Source organism: Gorilla gorilla, chromosome 3 (genome assembly GCF_029281585.2).
Source record: "Gorilla gorilla gorilla isolate KB3781 chromosome 3, NHGRI_mGorGor1-v2.1_pri, whole genome shotgun sequence".
NCBI lineage: Eukaryota > Metazoa > Chordata > Mammalia > Primates > Hominidae > Gorilla > Gorilla gorilla.
In genome coordinates, this window is record NC_073227.2 from 95,815,694 (window position 1) to 95,830,840 (window position 15,147).

The 15,147-nt window shown below is 38.2% G+C and overlaps 1 protein-coding gene across 4 annotated transcripts in view; it reads right to left on the reverse strand.

The window, feature by feature from the left end:
* Positions 1 to 1,431: 1,431 nt before the first annotated feature.
* CDKL2 (cyclin dependent kinase like 2) overlaps positions 1,432 to 15,147 on the reverse strand; it is a 53,134-nt gene continuing 39,418 nt past the window's right edge. For 3 of the 4 annotated variants that reach the window (XM_031010561.3, XM_055384507.2, XM_063705319.1), the window contains 2 exons: positions 6,540 to 6,628; positions 1,532 to 4,212 (listed from right to left, as the gene is read on the reverse strand). In XM_031010561.3, coding sequence (XP_030866421.1) covers positions 6,563 to 6,628 — 66 coding nt within the window. In that variant the 3' untranslated portion in view covers positions 1,532 to 4,212; positions 6,540 to 6,562. Of the gene's footprint in view, positions 1,494 to 1,531; positions 4,213 to 6,539; positions 6,629 to 15,147 lie in introns of those variants that run through there. The other variant, XM_055384505.2, reaches the window with a different exon arrangement.

Genomic DNA, 15,147 nt, shown 5'->3' on the forward strand with positions numbered 1-15,147 from the left:
GGGTGGGCTGCAATTGGCCTAAGCCAATCAGTATAATCCGGTTTCCCTTTGATCCCATTATTAATTCAAGGAAGGGAATTTAACAGAGGCCCAAGGTTCAAGCCCATCAGTGCTTGTCATTCACCTAGCTACTGTGATTGATTCAGGGATGAGCAGTATCCAAATTAGGCTCAATGACAGTGAAGTGTTGTTTAATGGCTAGGGAAACTCCTTGTCTTCTCCTCTAGAAGTAAATGAGGAAGCATGTAGCTCCAGGAGTCTAAGCTCTCAATGTTATATTATCTAAACAGATTTTAAAAATTAATTCCAGCTCTAAATAATCATAATCATATATTTATTTCAACACTCATGGCTCTATCATTTATTGAGTGACACTGAGTCAATTCCTTAAGTTTTCTAAGCCTATTATCTTGCCTATAAAACATGAATAACATTCCTACTTTCATAGGGTTATTACTGTGCTAGATGGTGTGGAGCAAAAATAGATAAATAAGGTTCCCCATCTTTATAGACACTGAAAATTTAGTGAGGCAGTGACACCGGGTATTGTTCTTGCCTGTGTGCCTTCAGAATCTAACCCTGACTCTTCTGGTGGGTTGAGGAGCAACTTAACACCTTTCAATAAATGGCTTTTCTAGTTAAAGGGAAAAAAAAATCAGGGGGGAGATAGGTATACCTGTAAACAAAAAGAGTGAGAAGCCAAGGAAGACAACTAAAAACAGGTTGAGGAAGCCAGGCACGGTGGCTCTTGCCTGTAATTCTAGCACTTTGGGAGGCCAAGGAAGGAGGATCATTTGGGCACAGGAGTTAAAGACCAGCCTGGGCAACATAGTGAGACCCCGTCTCTATAAAAAATAATAATAATAAAATAAAATAATAAAACAGGTTAAGGAGGGAAGTGACCAATTAAAACATTATTTTGTGGTGGGGGGTGGGGGTGGTCAGGGGATACTTTTAATCCTAGCAGCAAGATTAATGAAGATCACTTTCCAGGTCTAGAGCAGGTGGGATAGCTGGACGGAGGTAAACTGATATGAAAGCCTGTTCTCCAGACTGATAGGAGAACCTACCCTAGCTTAGGGATAGGAAAACATGCTGAATTGAGATATGTTGTTTTCATTTCCCTGAACCTTTCTTATATGTTCATATTAATCGACAATACATTTTCCAAAATGTTACCAGAAACTTCACTTCTACAGGAGATGGCCCTGAGTGCCAAAGTAGAGAATATAGAAATTAAGAATGTGCAATGGGCAAAACTAAATTTTCACTGAAAACAAAGAAAAATGCTGTCTCGTGGATGGGTTTTGGTTTTAAAGAAAATTTCTCAGAATATATTCAACATCAGATATCCACAAATATCTATAAACACAAAGCTCTAAATCACAAGTTACCCACGAGTGATAACATAAGGTACTTACTTCTCAGAGGGCATGTTAAGAAAAAAATATGCTGTATATTAATTACATTTTCTAGTTATTTCACGTCTGAAGCTGTCAAGAGAAAAAATAAGACCCTTGAGAAAACAATGTGAGAACATAATTTTTTATTCATATAGATAGAGGAGTGTTAAGCACCCTCTTCTAGTGCAAAAACACTTAATGCAAAAAACAACAGAGAAAAATCCATTCAGTCCAATTCACTAAGACTAGCCTAAAGCCTTAGGAGCAGTGCTCTGTTGCGTCTCTAATCCCCTGACCATGGTTCAGTTATATAGAGGAGGACTTAGAAAACAAATCGATCACATTTTTCAGTCTAGTCTGATACATAGTGTATTACAGGTCCAGCCTTATATTGTAGCACAACTAAGATAAAGGAACCAATAATGAGAGTCACATAAGAAAACACATTTTCTATGTTCCATTTCAATGGGAAGTCAGATATTCTAAGCAAGCAAGGGATTCTCAGTAAGGAAAACCAGGTTCTGTCACAACTGTTACTTTATAAGAAATGTTATTTTATGACCATGCTGCTTATATCACCAGCTATACAAGAAAATTAGCTTGCCATCCCTACATCCAAAGTTTTCCAGAAGAATTAACAGATTTAAAATTTATTTGTTAAATACCATACAGTAGTGTATATATTATTTATAGCCTCTTAATTAAATAAATCTAAATTAAAACCATCTATGGAGCCCAGTAAGATAAAATTTATTAATTTTAAAACATACATACACAAAGCAAGCCCACTGCTCCCCACCAGTACATACACATATTCCCTATTAGTGTGTGACTAAATCATATCCTTGCAAGAGAAACTAAATAACCTTAAACTTAAAAAAAGGATCATTTTGGTTCAATATCTATTATTGTTGATTATGTAATCTTGTTGATTACATCAACAAGAATCACTGAAACCAATTTGCAGAATCTTTTTCTAGTAGTTCTGCCACAGTTCTAATCAGATATGATCCTCAAGTCATAACTTGGACTTATGGAAAATATTTTTTAGTTCCTTAATTCTAAAGTTCACAAGGTGTTTTAATAGGCAAAAGATATCAAAAGCTAGTATAAAAACTGCAAGGTAATTGATCCTAGAACCTCAACCATTGAGCTGATATTTTCACACTGATCTTTACATAAAAATAGTATTGAAATAAGCCGAAGCACCATTTGGCTTTAAGTATTACCTGTTTGCCATGCTGCAGAATCTATTGGCAGTGTTTTTCAAAGTAAAAAATAAAATAGTAACTTTTTAATATGCAGCCTATTAATGCTGATACCCTAGTTTTTTCAGCATGTTATCCATACTAATGTTGTCAAACAGCTGGTCACAGATTAAAAGTAGAGCTTTTAAATCAAGACCAAATTTTAATTTAACCACCACCTATAGACTTGTACATTGAAACCCCTTATTTGCCTCCTCTTGAATGTCCTACTCTTTTGAGGCTTAAATATCCAAGGTCAGAATTTCAATATTAAGCTCCTCAGAGTAATAAAGAAAAGTTCTAGTTAAATTCTTCAGCTAAGTTCTAGTCAATGGCTTTGGAAAAAAAGCAACACACTGTTAATTGGTTAAGGCAAAAAAAAAAAAAAAAAAAACTCACAAATTCTGGTTCCCTAAACAACCATTCTCTAAAATGATAAATGCAGAGCATGTCTAGAAACCCAGAAATCAAGAACCTGTAGCCAACTTAGTTTATTCCTCCCACCTAAAAAGTTCTGGATCCATGCATTGGAAAAGATGTGTGGAATGCAGGTAAATGATTTTGCACCTTGGTGAAAAGCTTTTGAGACGGCCTGAGTGTTTGAGGCCACAAAGAGACAGGAACTTCTCTGGATTCTAGTATCACCCTTAAACTACCAGGGGACAAAAGTGGAGTCCATAATAATGAACGTTCTCTCCCCAAAGCCTCTTCAGCTGGGTGGTTCAATAGCAATTGGTCCACAGAAGAGTAATCAGTCCTGATCAATTCTGTATGGAGCATTAGCGCCAGAATCTTACAATACACAGAACTAACCAATGCCAGAGTTGTAGTAAGTCATTCGAAAGAGCTTTCTCTGTCAAGCTTGCATTAGTGTGGTTCTTAGAAGATCTGCAGGGAGGCCAGAGTCTCATAATACACTGATAGAATATCAACAATAATTACAGAAGTCAAAGATACACATCTACCCATGGACAGGAGTTACATATTCACTTAATATCTAGAAACGTGTAAGATTGTTAAGTGTGTTTTCATAGTTAAATTCAGGTAAAGCAAACAGTTTCTCTTACTGATCCTAGTTTCTTCAATTTTCTTCAACTGATCCTAATTTTTATCACCTACCCCCACGAAACCCACTCCTAAATAAATGTACACATTTATACAGAAAACACACAAAGTTCAATGCATGAGTAACATGGCCTTTTATAGTATTTCTCTCTGTCCCCCTTTTTTACACACTTTTAATCATTGGTAACTTAAAATATACAATCTCCTAACAGTAAATACACATTCATGTAACAAGAACCATATCACTGTTATTCCACTGGGTATGTCTTGAAATAGCATCGGTGGACGTGAAAGGTAATGGGATAACAGTTGGGGAGGGCCATTTGTTCAATCTTCCTTTGAAACATTTGGAAGTCTTTGTCTTTCCTTTTTCTAGAAGGCCTTCCTCAGAAAAAGCAGGCAGTTCAGAAGGAAATGATCAAAACCATGAATCTCTCCTCTTGGGATATCAGCACTCTTGCTGCAAGAAGATGTCATCTCAAGTGCAAGAGCATCATCTAAAAGCACAGGAGGATATACCACCAACTATTTTACAAAAAATCTTTCTAAAAATTAATTTCTATCTCACTTGCTTTCTCACATTGTATATATTGATAACATTGGTGGGTACTATGTAGTTTAAGAAAACCTTAGATTTCAGTTAGATGTATCAAAAGCAAATTTTTAAGACAATCTTTAGAATAATTACCAATCAAAACTATCTTGCATATGGCCAGGTGCAGTGGCTCACGCCTGTAATCCCAGCACTTTGGGAGGCCGAGGTGGGCAGATCACCTGAGGTTGGGAGTTCAAGACCAGCCTGACCAACATGGAGAAACCCCGTCTCTACTAAAAATACAAAAAAATCAGCTGGGCATGGTTGCCCATGCTTGTAATCCCAGCTACTCAGGAGGCTGAGGCAGGAGAATCACTTGAACCCGGGAGGTGGAGGTTGCAGTGAGCAGAGATCGCGCCATTGCACTCTAGCCTGGGCAACAATAGCGAAACTCCGTCTCAAAAAAAAAAAAAAAAACTATCATGTGTAACACACATCTCCTTTTATGCAAATAATGACTAATTTTGACAAAACGCATCCAAGTTTTGCAGACCCTGTAGTTTACACGGTTTGTATGAATTAGTTGTTCATTGCTCAACATGAATTAACTCAAATGAATGCATTGCAAAGACTCTCCCAGGACCTTGAAAGGACCTGTGCAAATGAAAGATCAAAACTTAAGCTTTGTTCACTTCACAGTAAATTCACCTTTGATGTCACAGATGCTCAAAATGCTTTGTAAAGGTTAACAGATTAATTTCAATAATACAGTTAGGGCTGGGCATGGTGACTCATGACTGTAATCCCAGCACTTTGTGAGGCCAAGGTGGGCAGATCACCTGAGGTCAGGAGTTCAAGACCAGCCTAGCCAACATAGTGAAACCCCATCTTTACTAAATATACAAAAATTAGCTGGGCGTGGTGGCACACACCTGTGATCCCAGCTACTCAGGAGGCTGAGGCACGAGGATCACTTGGAGGTTGCAGTAAGCTGAGATTGTGCCACTGCACTCCAGCCTGGGTGACAGAGCAAGATACCATCTCAAAAAAATAAATAAATACAGTTGTGAGAATGTGGGAATTTATCATCATAATATTTTACATAGTTAATGAGATATTAAACATTGAATGACTTGCTTGAGCAAATAAATTATCATTCAAAATGGTCTGATTGGCCAGACATGGTGGCTCACACCTCTAATTCCAGCACTTAGGGAGGCCAAGACGGGCAGATCATTTGAGCTCAGGAGTTTGAGGCCACCCTGGGCAACATGGTGAAACCCCATCTCTACCAAAAATACAAAAAATTATCCGGGCTTTGTGGCACACACCTGTGGCCCCAGCTACTCAGGAGGCTGGGGTGGGAGGATCGCTTCAGCCTAGGAGGCAGAGATTGCAGTGAGCCGAGATCACACCACTGCACTCCAGCCTGGACAATACAGTAAGATCCCATCTCAAAAAAAAAGTCTGATTTTTGTTTTGGCTTTTTTAATACTAAAAATGTTATATTTAAAAGGAAGTCAATAATTTGGTATAGCACTGATCTCTCTTTATTGGGAAAAATATTGCCAAGTATAATCATGCACTGTATAACAATGTTTAGGTCAACAATGAGCTGCATATACAATGGTAGTCCCATAGATTATCATGAAGCTGAAAATTCTTATTGCCTAGTGACATTGTAGCTAGTAACATCATAGTGCAATGCATTACCTTTTCTATGTTTTGATATATGAATATTTACCATTGTGTTACAATTGCTTACAGTATTCAGTACAGTAACATGCTGTACAGGCTTGTAGCCTAGGAGGAACAGGCTATACCATATAGCCTAGAAGTATAGTAGGTTATATCATCTAGGTTTGTGTAAGTAAACTATGATGTTAGCATAACAGTGAAATCACCTAAGGATGCATCTTTCAGAACGTTAACCGAGGCATCACTATAATCAATCAATCTTGCTTTACAGGCCCACAGGGCAAATGACTGATAAGGGAGATAGGTGTATATCTTTCTTGAGCACTTGTCACCCTAAATTCACATTACTATATCCAATAAAATGCAGGAGATTAGTTTAAGAGCAAGAGACGTACGCTCTGCGAAAAGGGATTTCATCTCAGAGATAAATACTACTTCTGGTTTTCTAAGTGGCACAACTCTTTCTCTATCAGAAGTTCTCATGGAATCAGTCACTGGAGACGGTTTCAGCTGAAAAACTGGTATTCAGCAAGCCACAAAATAGTACCTGTGAAAGGCTGCACAGCTTTAAGTATGGGAAATCACACCTACCCAGTTCAGAACCAAAATGGTTCTCAGTGCTGGTGTTCCACTTGAGGCAAATCAGCCCCTGAATCATCTGACAGGGGAGGTCCTGATACCTATAAATTAATAATAGAGCATCATAGGTTCTCAGTAATTGCAAAAGTTCCACTTCCCCAAAATTTCAATTCTATTTGTTCAAATATTAGATGTTTATAATTAACTATTCATAGCTCAAGTTGCCTACATGGAAAAGAATGAAGTAAGGGGACATTGTTCTTTTCCTTTTCTTTAGTCCCAAACATTACTGCTGAGTGGATGTTATTCTTTGATCTTAGTTTATGCATATGTTAAAAGATACTTCTGATCTGCCAAGGCAGTGTAAGCCCACTACAGCCCATCTCTTCTACTTATTACAAAAATACAAAAACAAAAACCTGTTGGAACCATCATATAAAGACTTTGAAGCAGCCCTTATAACTCTGCTACATGAAGTAAAGGAAAACATACTTGAAATGAATGAAGGGATAGGAATTCTTAGCAGAGAAATAGATGCTATAAAAGGGAGCCAAATGTATATTTTGGGAATAAAAAGCACAGTATCTGAAATTTTAAAATCTCACTGGATGGGCTTAATAGCAGAATGAAGATGATAAAGTAAAAAGTCAGAGAACTTGAGGATAGATGAATAGAAGTGGCCCAATCTGAAGAATAGAAAGAAAAATGATTAAGAAAAAGTGAACAGAGTCTCAGAAACCTATGAGAAAATACTAAATGGTCTACCATACGTATCATTAGACTCTCAGAAGGAGAGGTGAGAGATTATGGCAGAAAAAAAAATTTCAAAAAGCAATGACCAACAACTCCCCAAATCTGGTAAAATATATAAGTTTAAAGATTCAAGAAGGCTGGCAAACCCCAAACAGGACAAACTCAAAGAAAACTATGTCTAGATACATCATATTTAAGCTAATGAAAAGAAAAGATAAAAATTAAATCTTGAAAGCAGCTAGAGGAAAATGAAACATTACATATAGGAAACAATTCAAATGCCTGAGAATTTCCCACCAGAAATTACAGAGATCAGAAGACAGAAGAATCCCATCTTTATAGTGCTGGGAGGAAAAACAAAAACAAAAATATGTCAACCCAAATTCCATATCCTATAAAATATACTTCAAGAATTAAAGTAAAACAAGGTCATTCTCAAATGAAGAAAAACTAAGAACATTTGTCACCATCAGACCTGCTCTGCAAGAAATGCTAACAAGAAGTTTTTCAGGCTGAAGGAAAATAATACCAGAGGAAAATCTAGGGAAGAAGAGAGACCGACAGAAATGGTAAAGAGCTAGGTAAATATAAAAGACAACTTTTTCTCATAAATTGTTTAAACTATTTATGACTGTTTAAAACAAAACATATAACGTATTGGGGTTCTGGAGATATGTAAATGTAGTACATATGAAGTTCTAACTTAAAGTGCAAACTGGGGAGAAGGGAATATGTTAGCAATGTTCCTACTTTTTTTGTTGTTAATTATTTATCAAGAGAAACTATTTCTTAGACCACATATTCATGTTTCATAGCTCAGGAACACAGGTAAGTGACAAACTTCTAGGTAATTCAACCCAAAGAAACCCTTTGCATTCCAAAATCACTTTGTATTCTGAAAGATACCAGCCTTCCCCATCTCCTCCAAATCTTTCACGGAATCATAATTTCTGTAGAAATCTGCATATGTTTTCTTTCTTGGTTCAGCCACAGCAATCTTACAGACAGCTGCAACCCCCAGGGATACAATAAAGGCTCCAACAATAAGAAATTGCAGACATTTGGTCAGAAGACCACACATCTGAGGTTTTGCCAAAGCGGTGGAAGCCATGGTAGTTACTGTCATTTATAGGTATGTCAACCTCAAAACCAACGTCTTTCCTGGATGATGGAGAAATGGATGGGCAATTCGTATGTTTTATTTCAAGGGGTACAATGTAGACTATGAAAAATTAGTGATGTATATTGTAATTCCTCCAGCAATCACTAAAAAAAAATAAAAAGATATTGCCGAAAAAATACTAAAACTATTCAAAAACAAAAGAAAACTGGAAAGGAAAAACAGAGGAGCAAACAGAAAACAAATAATAAAAAGATGGGACTAGATCCAAAAATATCAATTATCACATTAAATGTTAATGGCCTAAACATTCTGTGATCAGTAGGATTGTAAAGCTATGCCCTTAAGATTCCTGTCCCTAGCTAGTTAATCAAACTAATTTCAGTACCGATATGAAGGGACTTTGTACATGGAATAAATGTTACTAATTAGCTGTTAATTGTTATTAATTAGCTGTTAAATGTTACTGATTAGGATAGATTATCTTCGTGGGCCCAGTGTAATCATGTGAGCTCTTAGCATCAGAGTAAGTCAAAGATGTGGCAGAAGGAGTGGTCAGAGAGATTCAAGTGTAAGAGAGATTTGACCACTGTTGCTGGTTTTGAAGGCAGAGGAAGTGGGCCATGAGCCAAGGAATGTGGGTGGCATCTAGAAGCTGAGAACAACCCCCAGCTGTTAGCCAGCAAGGAAATAGGGACTTCTGCCCTACAACCATATGGAACTAAATTAGCCCAACAACCCAAGTGAACCTGGAAATGGTTTCTCCCCGATGCCTCCAGAAAATAATGCAGCCCTGCAGACACCTTGATTTCCACCTGTGAGACTCATGCAGAGAAGCAGCTGTGCCCTAGCTTCTGACCCAGAAACTGTGAGAAAATAAATGGATATTAATTTAGTGTGTTAAGTAGTCCCCCCAATCCATGAGGGATATGTTCCAAGGCCCCCAGCGGATGCCTGAAACCTCAGATAGTACCAAGCCCTAAATATACAGTATTGTGTTTTTTTTAATCTGAAAGCCTAGACAGCTACTAAGCAATAAAAGGGTAGGTAGCATACATGTATACAGCATGGATACACAGGACAATGGGACAATTCATGTCCCGAGCAGAACAGAGCCAGACAGCTCAAGATTTCATCAGGCTATTCAAAATGGTGTGCAATTTAAAACTTAAGAACTGTTTATTTCTGGAACTTTCCACTAACATTTTCGGACCACAGTTGACCATAGGTAACTGAAAGTGCAGAAAGCAAAACTATAGATAAGGGGGGACTACCGCATCTCTAAGGTAGCAGAAATAATAAACGAATACACATTCCAATTAAAAGGCAAAGACTGACAGAATGTATACAAAGGAAAAATCCTATTAATATGCTGTCCGTGAAAGAAACACTTTAAATATAAATATAAAAAACAGATAGGGTGAAAGTAAACGAAATCAACAAGATTTACTATGCAAACATACGTATAAGAAGTTTGGAATGGCTATTTTAATATCAGATAAAATAGACTTCAAAGCACAGACCACTACAGAGATAAAGAGAGGCATTTCATAATGAGAAAAGGTACAATGTCTCAGAAAGACAAGACAATTATGTGCAAATACCTAATAATAGAGATTTAAAATACATAAAGCAGCCAGGCATGGTGGCTCACTCCTGTAATCCCAGCTACTCAAGAGGCTCAGGAGAAGGTCAGGAGTTTGAGCAACACAGCAAGGCCGGCCACAACATCAGAGCAAGACCCCATCTCTCAAAACAAAAAAGAAAAAAATTAGGTGGGTGTGGTGAGCTGTGCCTGTAGTCTTAGTTATTCAGGAGGTTGATGGGGGAAGATCGCTTGATCCTAGGAATTCAAGGTTGCAGTGAGCTATGATCATGCCACTGCACTCCAGCCTGGGCAACACAGTGAGACCCCATTTCTAAAAAAAAATAATAAAATACATGAAGCAAAAATAAATAGATATAGTCCAGGTGTGGTGGCTCATGCCTGTAATCCCAGCACTTTGGGAGGCTGATGCGGGTGGATCACTTGAGTTCAGGAGGTCAAGACCAGCGTGGGCAACAAAGCGAGACTCTGTCTTGAAATAAATAAATTAATTAAATTAAATTAAAACAAACAGATATAAGAGAGAAATAGGCAATTCTACAACATAATAAAAGATTTTAACAGCACTCTTTCAAGAACTGATAGACCTAAACAAAAAAAATTAAGAGCATAGATGACCTGAAGAATACTGTACTATTAACCACCTTGATCTAATTTCACATTTATAAAACAATTAATCCAACAACAAAGAATATACATTTTTTCAAGGGAACGAAGTCAATCACCAAGATAGACCGTAGACCATAAAACATGTCTCATTGAATCTAAAAAAATCAAGATCACACTGAGTGTATTCTCTGACTACAATGGAATTAAATTACAAATTAATCAGTAATAAGATATCTAGGGAAACCTCAAATACCTGGCTATTAAGCAACATTTCTAAATAATTCATAGGTCAGAGAAGAAATTACAAGGGAAATTAGAAAACGTTTGGATTAACCTTTCTTTTTTTTTTTTTTTTTTTTAAGACGGAGTCTTGCTCTGTCACCCAGGCTGGAGTGCAGTGGCACCATCTTGGCTCACTGCAAGCTCTGCCTCCCAGGTTCACATCAATCTCCTGCCTCAGCCTCCCGAGTAGCTGGGACTACAGGCGCCTGCCACCACGCCCGGCTAATTTTTTTGTATTTTTAGTAGAGATGGGGTTTCACCATGTTAGCTAGCCAGGATGGTCTCGATCTCCTGACCTTGTGATCCACCCGCCTCAGCCTCCCAAAGGACTGGGATTACAGGCGTGAGCCACTGCGCCCAGCCTGGACTAACCTTAATGTTAAAACATGACAAAGATATCTTTTTTTAAAAAAGGAAATTATAGTAGCAGTAATAGGAGGTTAGATATATACAAAATAATTAATCAAATAAGTAAATATATTAAAGTATACATAGAATAACATACAGCTAATTTTCTCACTCTCAAAGAAGAGGATAGTAAACTACACCAAACTCTGTGATGTTGGATTAGAATTAAAGGTATCTTTGTAGATTTCAGTAAGCATAGAAATGAAAATACAACATATCAAAAGCTGTGGGATGAAGGTAAAGCAGTGCTTAGAGGAAAATATGTAGCTTTACATGCTTACATTACAAAACAAAACAAAACAAAACAAAAAACAAAAAACTAAGTGACCAACTGATGGGTTTCCTTAAGAACCTAGAAAAATTGAGAGAATAAACCCAAAGTAAGCAAAAGGGGAAAACTAAGAGGAGACATCAATAAAATAGGGAACTGACAGATAACAGAGGAAATTAACAATGCCAAAGGCTTGATTTTGTTGAAAAACACAACAAAATTGACAAACTCCTAACTATACTGATCAAGAAAAAGAAAGTGAACACAATAAAGTAAAAATAAATAAGGAATAATCATCACAGTCCTTACAGATATTAAAAGGACAATAAGAGGCCGGGTGCAGTGGCTCACGCCTGTAATCCCAGCACTTCGGAAGGCTGAGGTGGGTGTATCACTGGAGGTTAGAAGTTTGAGACCAGCCTGGCCAACATGATGAAACCCCGTCTCTACTAAAAATACAAAAATTAGCCGAGTCTAGTGGCTCATGCCTGTAATCCCAGTAACTCGGGAGGCTGAGGCAGGAGAATCGCTTAATCCCAGGAGGTAGAGGTTGCAACGAGTTGAGATTGTGCCACTGTACTCCAGTCTGGGTAACAGAGCAAGACTCCGTCTCAAAAGCAAAAACAAAACAAAAGGACAATAAGAGAATGCTATGAACAACGTCATGCCAACAAATTTTTTAAATTGTATGACATGAACAAAAGGATTAAAAAATACAACCTACCAAAAGAGACACAAGAAGAAACAGAAAATCTGAATAGCACTGTATATTTTAAAGAAATTGAGAGGCCGGGCGCAGTGGTTCACACCTGTAATCCCAGCACTTTGGGAGGCCGAGACGGGCGGATCACGAGATCAGGAGATCAAGACCATCCTGGCTAACACGGTGAAACCCCGTCTCTACTAAAAATACAAAAAAATTAGCCAGGCGTAGTGGCGGGCGCCTGTAGTCCCAGCTACTTGGGAGGCTGAGGCAGGAGGATGGCATGAATCTGGGAGGCAGAGCTTGCTGTGAGCCGAGCTCGCGCTATTGCACTCCAGCCTGGGCGACAGATCAAGACTCTGTCTCAAAAAAAAAAAAAAGAAACTGAAATCAGGCTGGGCGCGGTGGCTCACACCTGTAATCCCAGCACTTTGGGAGGCCGAGGCGGGCGGATCACCTGAGGTTGGGAGTTCAAGACCAGCCTGACCAACATGGAGAAACACCTTCTCTACTAAAAATACAAAATTTATCTGGGGTGTTGTGGCGTATGCCTGTAATCCCAGCTACTCAGGAGGCTGAGGCGGGAGAATCACTTGAACCCAGGAGGCGGAGGTTGCCGTGAGCCGAGATCGCACCATTGCACTCCAGCCTGGGCAACAAGAGCAAAACTCAGTCTCAAAAAAAAAAAAAAAAAAAAAATATCCAAAACTTTCCCCAGAATAAAGCTCTTGGGACAGATGGCTTCACCAGTGAATTCCATTAATATTCAAGGAACAAATAACACCAACTTATTAAACTTTTTCAGGAAATAAAGAGAGACCACTGCTCAACTTGTTTTATGAAGCTAACAAAACCTTAATGTTAAAACATGACAAATATATCTTTTTTAAAAAAGGGAAATCATAGTAGCAGTAATAGGAGTTTAGATATATATAAAATAATTAATCAAAAAAGTACAAATATTAAATTATACATGGAATAACATACAGCTAAATTTCTTACTGTTAAAGAAGAGAATAGTAAACTAGGCCAAACCTGGGTGTTGGATTCACAATTAGAGGTATCTTTGTAGATTTCAGTAACCATAGGTAGAAATAGAAATAAACTCATAGTAAATGTGTATGTATATACATATGTCTATGTACCTAGCTCTGTCCACTAAGAGGGCCTTGGAACAATGACTCCCCCCAAATCAGTGGACACACCTAGAGCCCAGATCTTAATTTCTAAATATGATTTTCTACTAAAGGAAATTAGGGATCCTTAGAGAGATGGCTGATTTCTGGCTGGTACAAATCCATCTGCATTATCTGTTGTGCCAGATAGCAAGAAATTCCTCAAAGAATGATGAGGACTTGTCAAAAGGAGACAGAAGCTACCTTGAAGGGGATCCCACTAGAAAAACTGGACTAATTTGAACATCAAAATAAATAATGACTCAACAATGTAAAAACAAACAACCATTAAAAATGGGCAAAAGATTTGAGCAGATATTTCATCAAAGAAGATATACAGCTCTCTCATGTGCAAATAAGCACATGAAAAGATTCTCAACATCTTTGTCGTTAGGGAAATACAAATTAAAACCACAATGAGATGCCACTTCACACCTATTAGAATGGCTAAAATTAAATTGACAATACCAAGTATTGGTGAGGATAAGGCACAACTGAAATTATTATGCATTGCTGGTTGAAATACGAAACAGTGTAGTCATTTTGGAAAAATTTGATAGTTTCTTATAAAGTTAAACATATACTTAGCAAGTGACCCAGCAAATCCATTTTCAGGTATTTACCAACTAAATGTGAAACTGTATATTCACACACAAAAAACACACTTACAAATGTTTATATAACACTTCACGTTTAATTGCCAAAAACTGCAAACAACTCAACTGTCCCTCAGCTGGAAAATGGATAAATAGATAAATAGACTCCATCTCTAAAAAAAAAAATTGTGTTAGCTGGGCATGGTAGCCTGCACCTGTAGTCCCAGCTCCTTGGGAGACTGAGGTAGAAAGATGGCTTAAGCCCAGGAGTTCAAGACTGCAGTGAGCTATGAGCATGCCACTGCACTCCAGCCTGGGCAACGGAGCAAGACCATGTGTCCAAAAAAAAAAAAAAGAGGCCAGGTACAGTGGCTCATAGCCAGGTGTGTTGGTGCACTCCTGTGGTCCCAGCTACTCAGGAAGCTGAGGTGGGAAGATTGCCTAAGCCCAGGGGATCAAGGCTGTAGTGAGCCATGATGTTGCCACTGCACTCCAGCCTGGATGACACAGCAAAACCCCGTCTCAAAAAAAAAGAAGTAAAGAAGTATATAAGAAATGTATTGATACTCTATGGTTCCTAAATGTGGAATCTGTGACAGTGATTATCTCTTCACATGACAGGAATTTGTTCAGTTTTAATTAAATGTTGCTATAGAAATTGTTGGCAAGAGATAAGGCAAAGCAATCATGGCAATAAACCCTTTCATCAGCATCTCTAGATAATTTGTTATCCTCACAGTAACACTACTCCTTTGTAGAGCTCTACAGAACTATTGAAGAGTTAACAGTGAGGCTGGGGGCAATGCTTCATGCCTATAATCCCAGCACTTCAGGAGGCTGAGGCAGGCAGAGCACTTGAGGTCAGGAGTTCAAGACCAGCCTGTCCAACATGGTGAAACCCTGCCTCTAATAAAAATACAAAAATTAGCTGGGTGTGGTGGCGTGCACCTGTAATCCCAGCTGCTTGGGAGGCTGAGGCACAAGAATCACTTGAACCTGGGAGGCAAAGGTTGCAGTGAGCTGAGATTGTGCCACTGCACTCCAGCCTGGGCGACAGAGTGAGACTCTGTCTCAAAAAATAAAAATAAAAAAAGAGT